Source organism: Bufo bufo, chromosome 2 (assembly GCF_905171765.1).
Source record: "Bufo bufo chromosome 2, aBufBuf1.1, whole genome shotgun sequence".
Classification (NCBI taxonomy): domain Eukaryota; kingdom Metazoa; phylum Chordata; class Amphibia; order Anura; family Bufonidae; genus Bufo; species Bufo bufo.
In genome coordinates, this window is record NC_053390.1 from 589,626,521 (window position 1) to 589,649,061 (window position 22,541).

The window sequence follows — 22,541 nt, forward strand, 5'->3', positions numbered from 1 at the left end:
CCACCCCCATATTTCACAGTTGAGATGGTGTTCTTAGGCTTCCAAGCTTCTCCCTTTTTCCTTCAAACGTAACGATGGTCATTAAGGGCAAAATGTTAAATTTTAGTTTTGTCAGACCACAGGACATGTCTCCAAAATGTAGGTCTTTGTTCCTTTGTGCATTTGCAAACATTAATCTGGCTTTTTAATGTTTCTTTTGGAGTAATGGCTTCTTCCTGGCAGAGTGGCCTTTCAGCCCTTGTTGATACAGTACTTGTTTCACTGTCGATATTGACACAATCTTTCCAGCATCCACCATCATCTTCACAAGGTCTTTTGCTTTTGTTCTTGGGTTGATATGCACATGTCGTACCAAAGCATCTCTGGGACACAGAACCCCTCTCCTTCCTGAACAGTATGATGGCTGGACATTCCTATCTTGTTTGTACTTGCGTATAATTGTTTTTACAGATGAACGAGGCACCTTCAGGCATCTTGAAATTGCACCCAACGTTGAGCCAGACTTGTGCAAGTCCACAATTCTCTTTCTGATATCTTGGCTGATTTCTTTAGACTTTCCCACAATACTACACAAAGAAGTAGTGTGTTTCATGTGTGCATTTATTATATCCACAGGTGTGTCTAATTAATTTAGATGTTGCCAACAAACCTAACAGAAGCTTCCAAACACATGACATCATCACATGGGCAGTCCAGAATTGCTTAAAGGCATAGTAATCTTAGTGTATGTAAACTTTTGACATTGCAGAAAGTAATAAAAATGCCTTAAAACATTCTCTCTCATTATTCTGGCATTTGGCAAATAATAATAATGTTAATCCTGAATGACCAAAAACAGGAAAGGTTTATTCTGATTTCATGTCAGATATTGAGAAAAACATGCATATGTGTCTTTTTATATAGTGTATGTAAACTTCTGAAACATTTACGTATGTGTAAGGTATTAAAAAAAAATATACAGTGCTGCCCATAATTATTCATACCCCAGGCAAATTTTGACTTAAAGTTACTTTTATTCAACCAGCAAGTAATTTTTTGACGGGAAATGACATAGGTGTCTCCAAAAAGATAATATGACTATGTACAAGAGGCATTATTGTGGAAAAAAAACATTTCTCAGCTTTTATTTACATTTGAGCAAAAAATTCAAGATGTTCCGCACTGTGGAAAATCTCAGAGGACGTGGTCGGAAGCCAAAAGTGACACCTGTGCTGGCCAGGAGGATAGTTAGAGAGGTGAAAAAGAATCCAAGGATCACCACCAAGGCCATCCTGGTGAATCTGGGCTCTGCTGGTGGCAATGTCTCAAGGCAGACAATCCAACGGACACTGCACACTGCTGGGTTCCACGGATGCAGACCAAGGAGGACGCCACTTCTCCAGATAAGGCACACAAAAGCTTGCTTAGCCTTTGCAAAAGCTCATCTGGACAAAGAAGAAGACTTCTGGTCTTCTGTGTTATGGTCAGATGAAACAAAAATTGAATTGTTTGGTCACAATGATGTTTCCTTCATTTGGCGTAAAAAAGGAGAAGCCTTCAACCCAAAGAACACCATCCCTACTGTCAAACATGGTGGTGGGTACCTAATGCTTTGGGGGTGTTTTTCAGTCATGGACCAGGTAACCTAATCACAGTAAACGGCACCATGAAAAAAGAGCAATACATTAGGATTCTTAAAGGATAACTGTCGTATTTTTATTTTTTGGAGTATTGGATTGTGGTGAATAACCGCCTCCGGACCGCCTAACGCAGGATCGCGTTCCGGAGGCGGCAGCTGCAGGCAGAGTCACGCATATACGTGTCATCTCGCGAGACGCGAGATTTCGCTCAAAGCCGGCCCGCGCATGCGCATCGCGGACCGGCAAAAGTTAGAGGAGTATTTTGTCAGCAACCTGCCAGCCAATGATCGTCGCTGGCAGGTTGCTGATTTTTCAAAAATCCAATCACAAGCCATCTAACACCTTATATTTATAAATATAAGGTGTTAAATGGCTTCTCTGCTCCTCTGCTGGTCCTTTTGGTTGGTTGGTTCCAGCAGAGGAGCAGACATCACAGTGAGTACCCACCAACACCACAATTAACCCCTTGATCACCCCTGTCAATCACTAGTGAAAGGGAAAAAAGTGATCAGTGTAAACTGTCACTTTTTTTTTTACTAGTATTGACTAGTATTGACTGTTAGGTTTTAGGATAGTTTAGGCCCCTTGGTTAGGTAGTTAGCGTCAGTTAGCGCCCAGCCCACCGCACCGCAGTCACTGATTCGCTGATTAGCGTATCGCTAATCAGCATTTGTACTTTTATAGTATCTGTAAGTGATCAAAACTGATCACAGTCAGATCTATAATAGTATTAGTGTCACCTTAGTTCGCCCTCCACCCAAAACGCAGTGTTTGCCCGATCAGGCCTGATCGGTCGCCCACACGTGCGTTCACCCACGCCCGCCCCGCCGCAGTGACAAAAAATATATATTTTTTTTTTATCACTGCACAATCACTTTACAAGCGCTGCGGCGATAAAAAAATCAGTTTTGATATTTTTTATCAATCGCAGCGGCCTCCGGTACTTCGCTAGCCTCCCATTTGTAAGACAGGCTTGCTTTTTTTCTTGGGTAGTCTCAGGGAATACCCCTAAATTTAGTAGTTCAAATGTCAAACAGGGGGTATTCTTCTGAAGAGGCCTACAGGCTTCTGACCCAGTCGGATGAGGAATGGGAACCCTCATCTGACGAATCTAGCGGGTCAGAATATGAACCTGTAGAAAGCATTGGCAGTCTGACCCAAAGTTCGGACGAGGAGGTTGAGGTCCCTGATAGCACCAGGCGTACCCGAACCCTTGTTGCTAGACCACAGGTTGCGCAGGATCCGCTTCAAGAGCAGCAGAGTGGGGCTGGCGCTGTCGGATTACATGGTGAGGCATACACCAGCAGCGCAGCCCTCCCTGGACCTAGTACCAGCACTGCCGTACAACATGGTGAAGTGGCGAGCACCAGAAGGGCAGTTGAAGCTGGTACGGTGGCACGTGCAATAGTTACCCCGTCGCAGCCACCGCACAGACAGGCCCGTAGAGTCCCTGAGGTGCTGGCAAACCCTGATTGGCAGTCCCCAACTTCAGCTGCACCTGTAGTTCCCCCTTTCACCGCCCAGTCTGGAGTTCGGGTTGAGACAGCTCAGATCGGTTCGGCACTGGGATTTTTTGAGCTGTTCTTGACTGCGGAGCTCTTGGACTTAGTCGTGGCAGAAACAAATCGGTATGCCACTCAATTTATAGCCGCCAACCCGGGAAGCTATTATGCCCAGCCTTTCCGGTGGAAACCAGTCCAAGTTTCCAAATTAAAAAAAATTCTGGGCCTTCTCCTCAACATGGGTCTAACCAAAAAGCATGAATTGCGGTCATATTGGTCCACGAACCCAATTCATCACATGCCCATGTACTCTGCTGCTATGTCCAGGGCACGATTTGAGGCCATCCTGCGTTTCCTGCACTTTAGTGACAACACCACCTCCCGTCCCAGATGCCACCCAGCTTTTGACCGGCTCCACAAAATTCGGCCCCTCATAGACCACTTCAACAACAAATTTGCATATTTGTATACCGCTGAGCAAAACATCTGCGTAGACGAGTCCCTTATACATTTTACCGGGAGCCTTGGCTTCAAACAATACATCCCAAGCAAGCAAGCGCCCGGTATGGGGTCAAATTGTATAAGCTCTGTGAAAGGGCCACAGGCTATACCCACAAATTTCGGATCTATGAGGGAAAAGATCAGACCCTGGAGCCGGTCGGTTGCCCTGACTACCTGGGGAGCAGTGGGAAGACAGTCTGGGACTTGGTGTCACCCTTATTTGGCAAGGGGTACCATCTTTATGTGGACAATTTTTACACAAGTGTGCCCCTCTTCAGGCATTTGTTCCTAGAACAGATTGGCTGCTGTGGCACCGTGCGACCTAGTCGCCAGGGCTTCCCCCAACGGCTCGTTACCACCCGTCTTGCAAGGGGGGAGAGGGCTGCCTTGTGTAACGAAGAACTGCTCGCGGTGAAATGGAGAGACAAGCGTGACGTTTACATGCTCTCCTCCATTCACGCAGACACGACAATACAAATTGAACGGGCAACCAGTGTCATTGAAAAGCCCCTCTCAGTCCACGACTATAATGCGCTCATGGGAGAAGTGGACTTCAATGACCAGATGTTGGCTCCCTATTTAGTTTCCCGACACACCAGACGCTGGTATAAGAAGGTGTCTGTATATTTGATTCAATTGGCGATGTACAATAGTTTTGTTCTCTACAGTAAGGCTGGGAGAACAGGATCCTTCCTCAAATTTCAGGAAGAGATCATCGCGAATCTCCTGTATCCAGGAGGTTCCGTGGCCCCAACCTCCAGTGTAGTGAGCCGTCTACACGAGCGACATTTCCCCAATGTCGTTGCTGGTACCTCAACCCAACCGTCACCCCGAAAAAGATGTCGTGTCTGTAGCAGGAGTGGAATAAGGCGTGACAACCGCTATTTCTGTCCTGACTGCCCTGACCACCCTGCCCTATGCTTAGGGGAGTGTTTCCGGAAGTACCACACACAGGTACACTTAGCATAGGGATTGCATCTCACAGGACAGGCACACAGGGCTATTAGGGCCCTTTCACTCACAGCTGCTGCAAACCTCTCCTTTCACCTGGGATAAAGTGCATAATGTACTTCGCCACATCTTTGGGCGATTTGCGCTTTGCACATTGTCCCATAGGGAAGGAGAGGTTTGTCCTATAAAGGTAGAAAAAAAAAAAACACCGGTAAGCAAAAAAGTTAACGTTCAGTTCAAAAAGTTAAATAAAGTTTATACGTTCCGTTCAAATGTTATTATAAAGTTAATAAATTTATTGCGTTGCGGCCTGGTTTTTTCTTTTTTTTTTTTTTTTTTACCTTCCAGGTGGACCAACCGATCGACTAGCTGCACTACTGATGTGCATTCTGACAGAAGCATTGCGCTGGTGTCAGATTACACAAAAGTCGGTTTATGCGGCGCTGCAAGACGAGATTTTTCCTCTGCAGTAAAAGATACGTTTGCCGAGGCATATGAGCTGAGGAGGTGGCGGTGTTCATATACTTTGGCAAACACTTTGTATATAAAAATAAATAAAAAATCCCGGCAATGATTTATTCATCCACATCGATTGATGTGAATGGAGAAATCGGGTTTGCCAGGGCATACGAGCTAAGTGGGTATGGATGTTGGGCGGAGCTCCTATGTCCTGGCAGACGCCTTTCCCCTCCTTTTTTTTTTTGGCAGAGATTTTTTCATCCACATTGATCGATGCGAATGAAGAAATCTGTGCCGTTCATTTTTTCTTTCAGCCCAGAGGCTGAACGGAAAAAAAATATCTCATTACCCGTATGCTGAATATAAGGAGAATAGCAGAAACTCCTAATGCTGGCCATACATGTAATGATTGGCGGAGACCCTCAAATGCCAGGGCAGTACAAACACCCCACAAATGACTCCATTTTGGAAAGAAGACACCCCAAGGTATTCACTGAGGGGCATATTGAGTCCATGAAGGATTGAAATTTTTGTCCCAAGTTAGCGGAAAGGGAGACTTTGTGAGAAAAAACAAAAAAAATAAAATTTCCGCTAACTTGTGGCAAAAAAAAAAAATTCTATGAACTCGCCATGCCCCTCATTGAATACCTTGAGGTGTCTTCTTTCCAAAATGGGGTCACATGTGGGTTTTTTTTTACTGCCCTGGCATTTTAGGGGCCCTAAAGCGTGAGAAGAAGTCTGGGATCCAAATGTCTAAAAATGCCCTCCTAAAAGAAATGTGGGCCCCTTTGGGCATCTAGTCTGCAAAAAAGTGTCACACATCTGGTATCGCCGTACTCAGGAGAAGTTGGGGAATATCTTGGTCAAATGCCAACTTTTTATAAAAAAATGGGAAAAGTTGTCTTTTGCCGAGATATTTCTCTCACCCAGCATAGGTATATGTAAAATGACACCCCAAAACACATTGCCCAACTTCTCCTGAGTACGGCGATACCAGATGTGTGACACTTTTTTGCAGCCTAGGTGGGCAAAGGGGCCCAAATTCCAAAGAGCACCTTTAGGATTTCACAGGTCTTTTTTTACACATTTTGATTTCAAACTACTTCCCACACATTAGGGCCCCTAAATTGCCAGGGCAGTATAACTACCCCACAAGTGACCCCATTTTGGAAAGAAAACACCCCAAGGTATTCCGTGAGGGGCATGGCGAGTTCCTAGAATTTTTTATTTTTTGTCACAAGTTAGCGGAAAATGATGATTTTTATTTTTTTTCTTACAAAGTCTCATATTCCACTAACTTGTGACCAAAAATAAAAACTTCCATGAACTTACTATGCCCATCACGAAATACCTTGGGATGTCTTCTTTCCAAAATGGGGTCACTTGTGGGGTAGTTATACTGCCCTGGCATTCTAGGGGCCCTAATGTGTGGTAAGTAGTTTGAAATCAAAATGTGTAAAAAATGACCTGTGAAATCCTAAAGGTGCTCTTTGGAATGTGGGCCCCTTTGCCCACCTAGGCTGCAAAAAAGTGTCACACATCTGGTATCGCCGTACTCAGGAGAAGTTGGGCAATGTGTTTTGGGGTGTCATTTTACATATACCCATGCTGGGTGAGAGAAATATCTCGGTCAAATGCCAACTTTGTATAAAAAAATGGGAAAAGTTGTCTTTTGCATACCCTGGTAGAAGTAGAAAATGAGGGAGGGTGGGAGGGGCACAGATAGCTCACGAGCAAGGAGGGACGCGCGCCCTGGCTATTTAAAGGCACCTCTGCCCCTCCCACAAATGCAGGCTGACATGTCAGCCTTAACTACTTGTGGTCACGGCTGCGGATGTGAAGACCTTGTGTAAGAAGAGGGGGACAGGCCTGCCCTGTTTACTTACCTCATACTTGGACTTAATGGCTGGTGGTGTGCCCTTAGCCATGGACGAGGGTAGGCCTATAAGGGGGCAAAGAATAAGCCAGGTAGAGTAGAAAAGGGAGTTTATTGCACATGCATGACATCATAAAACCAGACTACAGAAGGCCTCGGATATCTCTCGGTGTGGATTCGGAATGTACCGCCCGTAGCATGCAGAGTGCCAGCGACCCATTTTTTGGATGATGTGAGCTGGGACATTATGCTTTGATGCTGCGGATGCAGCCCCAATGCGGAAAGAATGCTCCGAAATGGATTTTGGGTCATGACCTAAACCCGCCACTAGGGAACCGATGTGTGAAATGAATTGGGATGATGGATCTGACTTTGAAGGGAAGCAACGGGCTGTCTTGGGCCGAATCGCCCAACACCGCCAGAAGCTGCTGGAGGACCTGAACCGGGCACCATTCGTTGAAAGTGGGGAAGTACCTGATCCCCACTGGTGGACCGACTTGGGATGTCTTGGATGAAGCGAGGTACAGGATGAACTGGTCGCCCTGCCGGACCAGCTGGCCCCTGGTTAAGCCTTTTGGTTTTAGCAGAAGAGTTGGTAAACTCCCCTGGCCTTAAAAAAACGTAAAAGCTGAGGTACATGGCCGCTTTGACCACGGTACTAACAAGGAGCCCAAAAGGATTACCATCTAGGAAGGTGGATAACTTCCTGAAGAGTTCTCCTGACACCGGCTGTCTAAGAGAGATTGGGCCCCCGCTACTTTTTTGAATGCCTCTAAGGGTGGCTTTTATCGGTTGTGACAGGAAAATCGACCTACAGTCCGGATCTTCTAATGAGAGGAAATGCTGTACGCCGGCCAGGTATAGCTTTATGGAGTTGTAGGACAGTTTGAGCTCCAAATGGCAGTATGCCAAGAAAGCCATGATGTATGCAGTCTTGCCGGTATCATGTCTTGGGTGAAGGAGCGTGAACTTGTGGAACACATTCCAGCCTGTTCTATAGTTTCTGGACGTGTTGACCGATAAAGAATTTCTCACCAGACTTTTTGCTGAATCAATGAACGATTTTAATCCAAAATCAGAGTTTGGAACGCAGGAGGGGATAGACCCACTTGGTCCTCCTCCAGCATTGCCTGGAAAAGATCATGAAAATGAAATTGTGACAAGGCATCTGCGGCGATATTTTGTTTACCCTGGATATGCCTGCAAGTGACATGAAAATTGTGACGGAGGGAAAGCCAGACCAACCTACGGACAAATGACATGATGAACGGAGATTTTGACCTGCCTTTGGCGATTATGTCTACCACCGCCTGATTATCCGTGACAAAAACTACAGATGAAATGGCCCATTGACTGCCCCAAACCTGAGCCGCCGCTACAATGGGGTACACTTCTAGTGAAGGGGAAGATTTTAAAACTTGCTGCGCAGAAGACACCTCTGTGGGCCAGGGACCAGCAAACCACTGATTCCCGCTGATTGCTGCGTAACCTGCAGAGGCCGTGGCGTCCGTGAAGATCGTGGCTGATGCGGGACCCCATAGCGGCACAAACATGGAGACACCATTCCAGCTGGCGAGGAACGTGTTCCACACTGCTAAATCGGCGATCGCTTGGCTGTCTAGGCAGATGAGACTATCCTGCTCGGGGGCTGATGCAAGCAGCTGTAGCAACCGGGAGGTGAAAGCTCTGCCCTGCGGCATGATCCTAGTAGCAAAGTTCAACATACCCAGCAAAGATTGTAACTCAACTTTAGTGAAACGCCTGGAGCCTGCTGCCTTGGAGATCTCTTCCCTGATTTTGGCAAGCTTCTCCTCCGGAAGCCTGGCTTGCATTTTAACGGAGTCCAACACTATCCCCAGAAAGGTAATTACCGTCGAAGGGCCTTCTACCTTTTGAAGAGGCGACGGGAACATTGAGCTCAGAAAAGACCCGGAGAAGGGACCTGAGCTTGCTGGGTCTGTTGCCTGTGGATTCAACCAACAGGAAATCATCCAGGTAATGGATGATCAGCGGGCAATCGCAGCAGTTGACTAGAATCCAATGCAGAGCCTGCGCAAATTGGTCAAACAGCCAGGGGCTGCTCTTGGATCCGAAGGTCAGATGGCTAGCAAAATAATAAAGATTTTGCCATTTGATGCCATACAACCTCCAGAGCTGCGGGTGAATGGGGAGCAACTTGAACGCGTCTGCGATATCCGCCTTGGATAGCCAAGCCCCTCCGCCTACCTGGAGAATGAGATGTATGGCTTCATCCACTGAGGAGTACCTCATGGAGAACTCTTCGGAGGGAATCAGAGAATTTGAATTCGGGATGTCGGAACCATGAGGCGCAGAAAGATCATAAATGAGACATTTTTTATTTGAAAACTTTTTTGCCACAATGCCGATAGGGCTGACCCTCCAAGAATCAAAGGGGACAGTGGAAAATGGCCCTATGAGGAATCCCTTCTCTAGCTCCGATTGTATGAGGACTCCTACCGAGTCGGGATCCTTCGCCGCTGAGAGGAGATTGGGACCCTCCCAAGTGGACTGGGGAAGTGCGACCAGACCCGTATGGAAACCCTCGGAAAACCCGACTGTAAGAAACTGAACAAAACGGGGATTGGGATGGTTGTGTAGGAGATTTGCCAGGAGATGCACGTTGACTCCGACTAGTCAGGAGGTCCTGGAGGAACGCTGTGGGTATGTTGTAATGGGGTGGGCTCTAAAGCAACCAGAGCAAATGTGCAGGGCTCGACATTTATTATAATTACATATGGCCATGTTGTAATTGTTGCACAATTGACTATTACCCAGGAAAACTATGGGGCGGCCTAATTTATCGGTGGATGGAGTGGGTCTTTGTGCGAAACCAGAGGTGCTGGGAAGGAACCTGCCCTGGGAGACGGGAGGGACCACGTTGGGGCATCAATCTGATGAGGGGAGGATGGAATTACACGACGCACAAGCTGGAGCCTTGAGACCAGCAAAATGGTGACAAAAGAGCTCCATATCCATGGATGCCCAATTGGTGGTGTGGTGGAACTGGGCCAGAGTGGCGGCCGCCTTGGCCGAAAACGAGTGATGGTAATCATAGAAGGCGTGTCCGCCATACTTGTGGCCCAGATCCGTGACCCTGTACAGGTAGGTGTCCAGTTCCTCCCGTCTTCCCTGGCAGGCGGAGCAGATGATGTCCCTATATAAGCTGAAGGCCAGGACAAATTCGGGGATAGACAATTTTTTGTTGAGGCGGACGTCCCTGGATTTTAGAGTGATGGAAACGTCACCGCACGCAATGATCCTATTGTTGATGGTGTCATAGGTAGCAATGAGAATGCTAGCTAAATTGACGTCCCTGCCGTCTAGAATATCCCTTCTAATCTGGGACAAAGTGTGCCGGAGCTACCTCAGGTGTAAATGAAGCCCTACCTGGGGAATGGGAACACGAAGCAGTGACCAATGGACCCGGAAGGACGGAGGGACTAGGTGACAGCCCTCTGGATTCTACCGCCACCAGTCTGGCCTGCATATCCGAGACAGAAGTGGCAATGTTATTGATTGTGGCATGCAACTGTGCCAATGATAGCTGAATAGTTGACATGGGCACTTGATCCGCTGGAGGGGCCGTGGGCTCGGACACCAGGAGTCGGTATAGTTCCGCCTTCCGAGCCAACGCGGGGTAACAAATCCCTCGGCTGTTGAGTTCTTTGATTAATTTTGGAATTGTCCAACTCCTGAGCGACATGGTGCTGCCGTGGGCGGAAGCGGAAGAGTCAGGGATAGATAAGGAATCCTCGTGGTCTGATAGATGGGACATACTGTGGGAGTGAGAAATGATGACAGAGTTAAAGGTCGGAAGACCCCGGAGTAAATAGTGCCCCGTGATAGTGAAATTTGTAATTTTTATTTTTTTGTGCTGGTGCCGACCGGAGTGTGAGCGCTTACCTGTGTGGACCTGAAAAGAAAGTGACAGCTGACGATTACGACGTAACTTAACCGTGGAGGGAGTGTACTGTGAAAAAGGTGCGCACCTAAGTGATAATGACTAGACGGTACCTGAAGAATGACCCTGGAAAACAAAGAAGCAACAACAACTGGCCCCGGACCTGAAGTGTACAGGACGATGATGTTAGTACACATGAGGCTGGGAGAGAAGTATCGAGAACATTGCCATTTATTTTTTATTTTTTTTAGAAGGCAGAAAACATGACCATTACAACAGGCCATGGATACGTGACAAACAGAGAAAACATGGGCCCACGTGACCGGCTAGATAATGGTGAGTTTTAAGAAACGTAATCCTGAAAACGACCAGGCAACAGAATTATTGATTTAAAAACGTAAGCCAGCATAACGTAACAGGCAACAAATTTATAATCAGAGTTAAAAACGTAAAACCTGGATGACGTGACAGGCAACATATTAAAGTTAAAAACGTAAGCCCGACAACGTAGCAAGCAACAGAAATTATTGAATTAAAAACGTAAACCTGCAGAACGTAACAGGCAACAAATTATACTCAGAGTTAAAAACGTAAACCTGGTTGACGTGACAGGCATCATAGGAAAGTTAAAAACGTAAGGCCGGCAACGTAGCAGGCAACAGAAATTATTGAATTAGAAAACGTAAACCTGTATAGCGTAACAGGCAATAAAATTATAAACAGAGTAAAACGTGAACCTGGATGACGTTACAGGCTGCATATTTAAGTTAAACGTAAGCCCGAAGACGTGGCAGGCAACAGAAAATTATCTAATTAAATACGTAAGCCTGCATGACGTAACAGGCAACAAAATCACTCAGAGAACGAACGTAAACCTGCATGACGTTACAGGCAGCATATTTGAGTTAAAACGTAAGCCCGAAGACGTAGCAGGCAACAGAATTGATCATACATGGAAATATTGCAGACGTGACCTGGACGATGTCGCAGGCATCCACATGAAATGCCAGTAAAAAAACGTATGGCCGGGAAAAGAGTGACAGGCCCCAAACATGCAGTAATCTGTTAAATTGAGAGTTATTTATGTATGAGCGTGAAAAAACATGAACCCGAATGACGTACCCGCCCCGGGTGCTATGACGGTGACCTACGGGGACAGTGGGCAGCAGCATTGCTAGGGGCAACGAAAGCGACTGAAGATAAAAACTGGCAGTGTTACCTGTGCGTTAGGTTTGGTGGGTTAAAGTATTTATTAATAGTTATTTATTTATTGTCAATGTTTCTTTAATGATTGTATAGACTTTATTTCCCCCCAGGTTGGGCTTTTGAAGAAACTTGATTTACTTCATTATGTTTCCTAAGGTTGTTCTGATGTGCTTGGCCTTTTTTTTTTTTTATGAATTTTAACTGACAACCTCGGGTAACTTATGGTTGTCCTGGTTGCTTTTTTTTTTTTTTTTTTAAACTTTATTGTCCTGCTCGTGTCTCCATGCTGCCACCCTGTGGAGGACTCTGAGCGGCAGCAGGAGTAAGAGGAACGAAGTAGGACGAAAGCTGACCGAGCAGAAGCAGGGAGGAGGTGCCGAACTATTGCGGGACTTGCGGCCCTGAGCAGGAGACCGAGGGACGCAGCGATGGGGGAGACAGTCTGGTATGGGATCCGACGCCCGGCTCAGCCGGAGAACCCAGGCGGGCAGCGCTGAAGGAAGCCGAAGGTGGCCAAGGTACAGGGGGCAGCAAGCAGAGGACCGGAATGCCTGAACCTGGGAAAAAAAAGGGGGGGGCAGCCATGTTACCTGTGCGTTCGGCTGCAGCGCACCGGAGCAGCTTGTCAGTTGGAGGGAGCAGCGGCCCCAGCATACTTACGGTTGGCTGGATAAACGTGTGTGTTGGCAACGTGAGCTCGGCGGGAAACAGCAATAACTCCTCCTTGCACAGATAGCTCACGAGCAAGGAGGGACGCGCGCCCTGGCTATTTAAAGGCACCTCCGCCCCTCCCACAAATGCAGGCTGACATGTCAGCCTTAACTACATATATATATATACAGTCAGGTCCATAAATATTGGGACATGGACACAATTCTAACATTTTTGGCTCTATACACCACCACAATGGATTTGAAATGAAACGAACAAGATGTGCTTTACCTGCAGACTGTCAGCTTTAATTTGAGGTATTTACATCCAAATCAGGTGAACGGTTCAGGAATTACAACAGTTTGCATATGTGTCTCCCACTTGTTAAGGGACCAAAAGTAATGGGACAGAATAATAATCATAAATCAAACTTTCACTTTTTAATACTTGGTTGCAAATCCTTTGCAGTCAATTACAGCCTGAAGTCTGGAACGCATAGACATCACCAGACGCTGGGTTTCATCCCTGGTGATGCTCTGCCAGGCCTCTACTGCAACTGTCTTCAGCTCCTGCTTGTTCTTGGGGCATTTTCCCTTCAGTTTTGTCTTCAGCAAGTGAAATGCATGCTCAATCGGATTCAGGTCCGGTGATTGATTCGGCCATTGCATAACATTCCACTTCTTTCCCTTAGAAAACTCTTTGGTTGCTTTTGCAGTATGCTTTGGGTTATTGTCCATCTGCACTGTGAAGCGCCGTCCAATGAGTTCTGAAGCATTTGGCTGAATAGGAGCAGATAATATTGCCCGAAACACTTCAGAATTCATCCTGCTGCTTTTGTCAGCAGTCACATCATCAATAAATACAAGAGAAGCAGTTCCATTGGCAGCCATACATGCCCACGCCATGACACTACCACCACCATGCTTCACTGATGAGGTGGTATGCTTAGGATCATGAGCAGTTCCTTTCCTTCTCCATACTCTTCTCTTCCCATCACTCTGGTACAAGTTGATCTTGGTCTCATCTGTCTATAGGATGTTGTTCCAGAGCTGTGAAGGCTTTTTTAGATGTCGTTTGGCAAACTCTAATCTGTCCTTCCCGTTTTTGAGGCTCCCCAATGGTTTCCATCTTGTGGTGAACCCTCTGTATTCATTCTGGTGAAGTCTTCTCCTGATTGTTGACTTTGACACACATACACCTACCTCCTGGAGAGTGTTCTTGATCTGGCCAACTGTTGTGAAGGGTGTTTTCTTCACCAGGGAAAGAATTCTTCGCTCATCCACCACAGTTGTTTTCTGTAGTCTTCCGGGTCTTTTGGTGTTGCTGAGCTCACCGGTGCTTTCCTTCTTTTTAAGAATGTTCCAAACAGTTGTTTTGGCCGCGCCTAATGTTTTTGCTCTCTCTCTGATGGGTTTGTTGTGTTTTTTCAGCCTAATGATGGCTTGCTTCACTGATAGTGACAGCTCTTTGGATCTCATCTTGAGAGTTGACAGCAACAGATTCCAAATGCAAATAGCAGACTGGTAATGACCTCTGGACCTTTTATCTGCTCATTGTATTTGGGATAATGAGGAAATAACACACACCTGGCCATGGAACAGCTGAGAAGACAATTGTCCCATTACTTTTGGTCCCTTAACAAGTGGGAGGCACATATGCAAACTGCTGTAATTCCTGCACCGTTCACCTGATTTGGATGTAAATACCTCAAATTACAGCTGACAGTCTGCAGGTAAAGCACATCTTGTCCGTTTCATTTCAAATCCATTGTGGTGGTGAATAGAGCCAAAAATGTCAGAATTGTGTCCATGTCCCAATATTTATGGACCTGACTGTGTGTATATATATATATATATATATATAATATATATATATATACAGTACAGACCAAAGGTTTGGACACACCTTCTCATTCAAAGAGTTTTCTTTATTTTCATGACTATGAAAATTGTAGATTCACACTGAAGGCATCAAAACTATGAATTAACACATGTGGAATTATATACATAACAAACAAGTGTGAAACAACTGAAAATATGTCATATTCTAGGTTCTTCAAAGTAGCCACCTTTTGCTTTGATTACTGCTTTGCACACTCTTGGCATTCTCTTGATGAGCTTCAAGAGGTAGTCCCCTGAAATGGTTTTCACTTCACAGGTGTGCCCTGTCAGGTTTAATAAGTGGGATTTCTTGCCTTATAAATGGGGTTGGGACCATCAGTTGCGTTGAGGAGAAGTCAGGTGGATACACAGCTGATAGTCCTACTGAAGAGACTGTTAGAATTTGTATTATGGCAAGAAAAAAGCAGCTAAGTAAAGAAAAACGAGTGGCCATCATTACTGTAAGAAATGAAGGTCAGTCAGCCGAAAAATTGGGAAAACTTTGAAAGTAAGGGCTATTTCACCATGAAGGAGAGTGATGGGGTGCTGCGCCAGATGACCTGGCCTCCACAGTCACCGGACCTGAACCCAATCAAGATGGTTTGGGGTGAGCTGGACCGCAGAGTGAAGGCAAAAGGGCCAACAAGTGCTAAGCATCTCTGGGAACTCCTTCAAGACTGTTGGAAGACCATTTCAGGGGACTACCTCTTGAAGCTCATCAAGAGAATGCCAAGAGTGTGCAAAGCAGTAATCAAAGCAAAAGGTGGCTACTTTGAAGAACCTAGAATATGACATATTTTCAGTTGTTTCACACTTGTTTGTTATGTATATAATTCCACATGTGTTTGAATGAGAAGGTATGTCCAAACTTTTGGTCTGTACTGTATATATTTGAGTCTTAATAAATCAACAATTAATTCCCCAAGAGAAAAAGACCCTTAAAATTACAGTATTTATTAATAATCATTAAAACCTAATGCCCAAACTATAGTTAGGATACAATGCCAGTCAATCATATACAGATACAAAATAGATGACGAGGTGTAGTGAGAAACGAGTACTGGGTCACCAGGGAGGGAAAGAACTTACCCTATGTGTCACCCTATCGTGCCCCTCAGCCCAGAGACGAATCCTGATGGTGGAGACTCTGTCCTCGTGCCTCAATTATTATGCCCTCGATAGCCCGGACTCGTTTCCCCCAACAATATGGGTTCCTCATGGGGGTAAATGTACAGGGTCTATGTATCACATTAAAGAACATGGAACAAAAATGCCCCAAATAATCTGGCACAATCAGATACTGGAAAATCAGATGCTATACCAGATAATTAAAACGTAATAGCCAGATGTGGCTGAAAGGTACATATTATATAGAATGAAATGAAGAGTGGTAAGGGTATGGCAATGACAGATAAAGGACCAATATAGGACCAGACATATCTCACATAGTCTAGGAGTCCACCAGGTTTCTGGCTGTACGATATCTGAAAGGAAAGACATACAGACATACATTCTCTTTATTGTTAGGGCTATCGAGGGCATAATAGTTGAGGCATGAGGACAGAGAGTCTTCACCATCAGGATTCGTCTCTGGGCTGAGGGGCACGATAGGGTGACACTTAGGGTAAGTTTTTTCTCTCCCTGGTGACCCAGTACTCGTTCCTCACTACACCTCGTCATCTATTTTGTATCTGTATATTATTGTATCCTAACCATAGTTTGGGCATTAGGTTTTAAAGGGAACCTGTCACCGGGATTTTGTGTATAGAGCTGAGGACATGGGTTGCTAGATGGCCGCTAGCACATCCGCAATACCCAGTCCCCATAGCTCTCTGTGCTTTTATCGTGTGAAAAAAACAGATTTGATACATATGCAAATTAACCTGAGATGAGTCCTGTCCCTGACTCATCTCAGGGACAGGACTCATCTCAGGTTAATTTGCATATATATCAAATCGGTTTTTTTTACACAATAAAAGCACACAGAGCTATGGGGACTGGTATTGCGGATGTGCTAGCGGCCATCTAGCAACCCATGTCCTCAGCTCTATATACAAAATCCCGGTGACAGGTTCCCTTTAATGATTATTAATAAATACTGTAATTTTAAGGGTCTTTTTCTCTTGGGGAATTATATGTAAACTTCTGGTTTCAACTGTATGTATTCAATGAGGAGAGGAGAGAAAGCTGCTGCTGACAGTGCTGATAGAGTGATTCTGTGTAGGGACACACCCCTTTAACACAGAGAATTGTGATGGTAACTTCCAGTCATAAGTTTATTCATGACAGAGAAATAATTACATTTCAGAGGGTGCATGTATAGATAAAAACAATAGGAATTAATGCCCTGCTGGCAAGAGCTTACAATCTATAAGAATAGCAGAATTTTTATTTCATGAAAGACAAGATGTGAAGAGAACGGACAGTCCCTCTTTATTAATTATAATAATACACAATTTTGGCCCTGCATTCTATTTTATTTGAATTACTTGAATTATTCCCTTCAGATGATTTTTGATTTTTTAATTTATAGATTTTCTAGTGAAGCGATTTAGACAATTTTTTATCACTTTGACAGAATAAATAAGTCCAACTGCCAGATAGCAAATTCAGTGTTGTGAAAAACCTTGCCAACAATAGGGAGGTAGTTTCTGTGAGTCATTTTCTATCTTTGGAGGACCAGTTGTGGTCATACATTTATTCTGTTCATTTTGACCACATATGACAGGGGGTATATAAGATCAAAAGGCAGCACTACAGCATCGATGGACAGTATATGCCTGAAGCGGAGGGGGTGAAAGAGGAGAGCTGGATTCTCTTTAGAGTGACTTATTGTTTTCAGTGTATTAATGGAAAGGCAGATTCATTGACCAGAAGTTTTTGTGCCATTGTTGTGGTTAGAATGAAGTCGGTGAGAATACTATGCAGAGTGATGATTCATTTGATGGCTATGTGTGTTAGCTATTTCAGTTACTATACAATTAATTTGCTGTCTTGCACAATAACAATAGTTATAACTCTCCAGAGGAAAGCACTTTTTGGACAAACCTAATTCCTAGAAGATCGTTCTTGTCTTAGATCCAAGTAGCCTCCAAAATTTAACAATGACGGTCAAATTCAGTTGTGCATACTAGCATACATATGAAATAATGTTCTATACTATTCATATTGAAACACTTGATCTGGTTGTGAGCATCTCTTTTAGGGCTTGTGCACATAAGCATAGGCCATCCGTGCCCATATTGCGGACCCATTGACTTGAATAGGTCCGCAATCCTCAAGATATGGAGTGGAGGCACGGATTAGAAGCCCACAGAAGCATTGCGAAGCGCTTCCGTGGGATTTCGGTTTGTGCCTCCGCACCACAAAAATTGTAACAGTACCGTGTTACTAAATAAAAGCGGGTTGTAGGTTGGCTATTATGCATTCACTGTATTAATATTGCGTCACCATGTCACTTCAATGCTGATGCAAGCAAAGTGGACTTTAAATATAAGGGTTAATGCACACAAACGTATATTTTTTTTCATGTCCATTCCTGGAAATTACTTTGTGTGCATTCCGTGTCCGTATGTCCACATGGTTGTTCCGCAGAAACAATTAAACGTCCTATTATTGTCTGCATTAAGAACAAGGATAGGACTGTTCTATTAGGGCTGTATATTCTGTTCCACAAAATGCGTAATGCACATGGCAAAAACATCCAGCGGTCGGGTGCATGAGCCTTTATCCTCATGATAAATTCCCCCCATAGTGCGAAACCACCCTTAGATTGGTTTCTCAAAAATAAGTATTTTTGGCTTCTTTTTTTTTTTATTTGTTGTGGTGTTTTTTGTTTTTGTTTTTTGTTTTACTTTTTTATGCATCCAGGTGTTATTTAAAGGTTAAAGTGAATTATGAAATTCATTACGGAAAAAGCATTTTTTGCATTCCATTCTTACATTTTTGGAGTTTTTGACAAAACGCAGCCTGCTTTGTGTATGGTTCTTTTTCCTGGGGTTTCTACCTTATGGGAGATGAAAAATGTTTTGTATAAAATGCTACAATAAAAAAAAAGCTGAAAAAATGGGGGGGGGGGGAATGCATTGTGTTTTAAAATCACCATGGGAGAAGGGAGCCATACAAAACAGTGAAAACCGAATGCCCACTTACATTCCACAACAATGCTGACATTGTAGTATATATACAGTAAATCAGAATATGTGAAAGCTGCAATGACTACCAATAGTGCTTTTCGTAGACAGTATGTAATTCATATGGTTTCCTAGAAATGAAAAGCTTTACTCATGGTTTTTACAATTCCACATTAGGTAAGGGGTGTTAGGGAGCTCTAGTTTGTACGGTAATTCTATCTGGTAAATAGAGATGAGCGAATTTTTCAAAAATTCGATTCGCCAGTTTGCAGAATTTTGGGGAAAAAATTTGGTTTGATCTGAATATATTTGCAGCGAATTTCGTTAAAAAACAGCTATTTCCTGGCTTCAGAAAACCTTTATAGTGGCGTAGAACACTGTGCCTTGCAGTAACGCATATAGGGACTCTACTTTGGTAGTGAAATAATACTGTGAGTCCGTATGACATGCAGATGACAGGCGTCGCTCTTAGTGAACCAAGGTGTAATAGGATTTTTCCTATTACCCAGTCTGCAACCTCCCCTACTGAGCCCTGTTCTACACAAATTCTGTGCAATGATTCCTACCTATCCTTTCCCTGCACTTATAAATCGTTTTTTCACCACAATCAAGTCTTTTCTAGCACTGTCCCTAGCACCTGCAGACGTCCCTCCCTGCACTAAGTACGCTGGTAAATGGCAGAATCTAAGATGGCTGCTGCTGTTTATAGAGTTGTGACATCACAGGGCTGGCTGGCTGCTGATTGGCTGCATGCATGTCATTATGGGTGATCCCGCCTTCCCAGAGTTCCTTGCTCCATGTCCTCACACGTGCAGCAACCATTTTAGGTAAAAATCAAGGAAATTCGGCTTCGGCGCGAATCAAATTCTTCCTGAAATTCGGGTCGAATTCCACTTCTTCAGCTTCGATTCGCTCATCTCTACTGGTAATCTTAGCATGGGACACTTCTGGCTGGGTGTCCTTTCGCCTTGTTTAGGCTCTGTCCACATCTTGTTTTTCATTTACGCCTGGTGTACTCAGTGGTATACAGTATGTCACCCAGAAGCCTCCATATAAAAAAAATTACGTATAATTTACAATGTACATGGAATGGTGTACTTCCGTGGAGGATGGCATCCACTAGGTTCACAGTGCTCTGTGGATATATGCAGTGTATGTGCTGGGATGATCTTTCAACACATACATTGAATGTACACACATGAGGCAAATGTTTTTATGCCATTATGTTATTGTCTTGTGAGTATCAACTATCAAACGTTATCCTATTCTGTAACGGAGGCCACGTTACTAAATAAAAGTGGCTTGTAGGTTGTCTATTGTGCATTCACTGTATATCTATTCTGTTAAATAACATTACCATGCGTCTCTTTGCTGCCTGTACTGTAAAACTGCATCTTTCTAGATTAACTCTGTTGTCATTTTTTGCTGGAGATATTTTGTTATTGTGGAAGAGTGGCCTCCTGTAATCTGAAAATGTAATTACTTGACAGAATGAAAATGAAGAAAATAACAGCAAGCAGATTCACAGTCTACTCTGCACTCCAATTAAGAATGGAAAGAAGAATAAAGTGATAGGTACTTATCTGGGATTTTGTTTTTCTTAACTGGATCATTTAAATAAAATCTGTATTTTTTTGATTAAGCAAAATAAAAGTTGATGTGAAAATATGATCTTAATTATGTTTGGCTGCTTTGTTGCACACTTTGGTGGCCCTTTGTGTTAGTGGCTGATTGGAAACGTTTACATAGGTCAAATAATGACCAGATGTGATGGATCATGGCAAAAAATGGTCTTTGATATCTTCTTTTTCACAAAAAGTGTTTAACCCTTATATTGGCATCCGCCTATACATGTATGGTGAATATCAGGTCTTTCAAGAAGGCTACTGCTCAGAAGCTGAGCGGCCACCATAGGTGGTGGCTGCCTGTCCATTTGCACAGCAGACACCCACCAGAAGAGTTGTCTCCAATCACCGACTATGAACTGTTTTGATACTGTGGGCAGTTACCATCACAGCGTCTGAGTTTTCACAGGCTGCCGTTCTGTTGATGTGGTTGACTGGGGCCACCTAAAGGCTCACAAGCTGCCACAACAGGTGAATGACCTGTGGCAGTGCTGAATGGGAACATAACAATTTTATCTTAGACTGCATTAGTAAATCATTGCAATAGAGTGCATCTTCAAACCCCCTGCCACTTGTCCTGCAAAAAACAAACTCTCAATAGTTATTTGAGCCAAAATAAAAAAAGTTATGGTTTAAAATGAAAAAATAAAAATGAAAATAGCTGTATCAGGAAAGAAATTAATTATGTCTATAAAGGATGAGAGACTATCCTTCCTCGTACATGGCATGATTGTATGGCCTGACTCAGAGTACTATGCTGAAAAGAGAAAGGAAACATTCGGGAGCAAAATTATTGCAAAATATAATGCATTATTATAAGATTAGTATTTGTATATAGCCCACATTCTTTTCTTATCATACCTTATTCTGTTAACCCATTTATAGAATTATATGTAATTGCAGTGAGGCTTGCAGTTTTGACTACCAGTACATCATTTGGCTAACACGTTCTATAACTGGACACCTTTACAAACCCCCCATTAGCGGATGCTATCATGAGGCTGAAAAAGCAATTCTTGAACACTGTGCATTGTGCTGTTTTCAATCCAAATCCATTTCTGTCTAAGGCCAATTTCAAACGAGTGTATTCAGTGCGAGCAATACACTCTGTGTGTCAGAGGTATTTTCCATCCTGAATGCTGCCCCTATGACATGGACCCACAGCATTATAAAGATTTATAATGCTGTGTGTTCCAGCCCATCTCAATTCTAATGATTTGTACTGACAGCATTATGCGAGTACAAATCATTAACATTGAGGTCAGGTACGAACACACAGCATTATAAATCATGTCATAGGAGCAGCATTCGGGGCGGGAAATACCTCTGACACACTGAGCGTATGTGAAATTGGCCAATATCATGACTGATTTTTCTTGTTTCTTCCTTCTTGAAATGCATCCCTGGCAAATGTCACAGCACAAATAACTGTGCCAGATTAATTAACTAATACATATTAATTCATATCTGGGTGCATTACTGACAAAGCATGGTTTTTATTCTTTCACTTGAATGTATTAATGTCCCCAGTGATATATTTTTCATAGGAGTTTGCCAACTTGTAAACAAGGTGGATGAAAGCTCTGGCAAAATGAAGGCCTTCAACAGAAACGATGAGCAATTTCTGGAAGCCTTTGCCATTTTCTGTGGCTTGGGGATCCAGAACACCCAGATGTATGAAGTTGTGGAGAGAGCCATGGCCAAACAGATGGTGACATTAGAGGTGAGGCCACAATAAAAGGATTGTTTCTTGGCAGCCCACCATTCTGACATCTTGTACAAGCATTAAATAATTATTGTCAAACACCCTCCTCGAGGATTTACACTTCTCTTGCTCTGCTCACTAGAAAGTTGGCTTTAATAAATATTCCAGACATCCATCTGTTGTTTGTGACAGAAACTACTTTCTATGGTGCCTCATGTTAAACTTGTAAGAAAACGCTCTTATAAAGAACCTGTTACCTCTCCAGACATGTCAGTTTTAGTAACTACTTGCATTCCCCATGTAATAACAATTCTGGAGCATCTATTATTATGGCTCTATGTTGTGCTATTCCTTTATCATTTCTACTAGAAGTGTATGAATGAACTGCGAGCAGTCTGCAGTAAGGCTGGGTTCACACCTGAGCGTTTTACAGCGCGTTCCTACGCGCTGTAAAACGCTCAACAGGCAAGAACCAATGTTTCCCTATGGGAATGGTTCTCACCTGAGCGTT

At 43.9% G+C, this 22,541-nt stretch overlaps 1 protein-coding gene across 1 annotated transcript in view; it reads left to right on the plus strand.

The window, feature by feature from the left end:
• Positions 1-22,541, plus strand: part of PDE5A (phosphodiesterase 5A) — a 404,052-nt gene that overhangs the window by 295,127 nt on the left and 86,384 nt on the right. The window contains exons 10-11 of the mRNA XM_040418267.1: positions 20,191-20,275; positions 21,873-22,048. Of these exons, the coding sequence (XP_040274201.1) occupies positions 20,191-20,275; positions 21,873-22,048 (261 nt within the window). The remainder of the gene's footprint in view (positions 1-20,190; positions 20,276-21,872; positions 22,049-22,541) is intronic.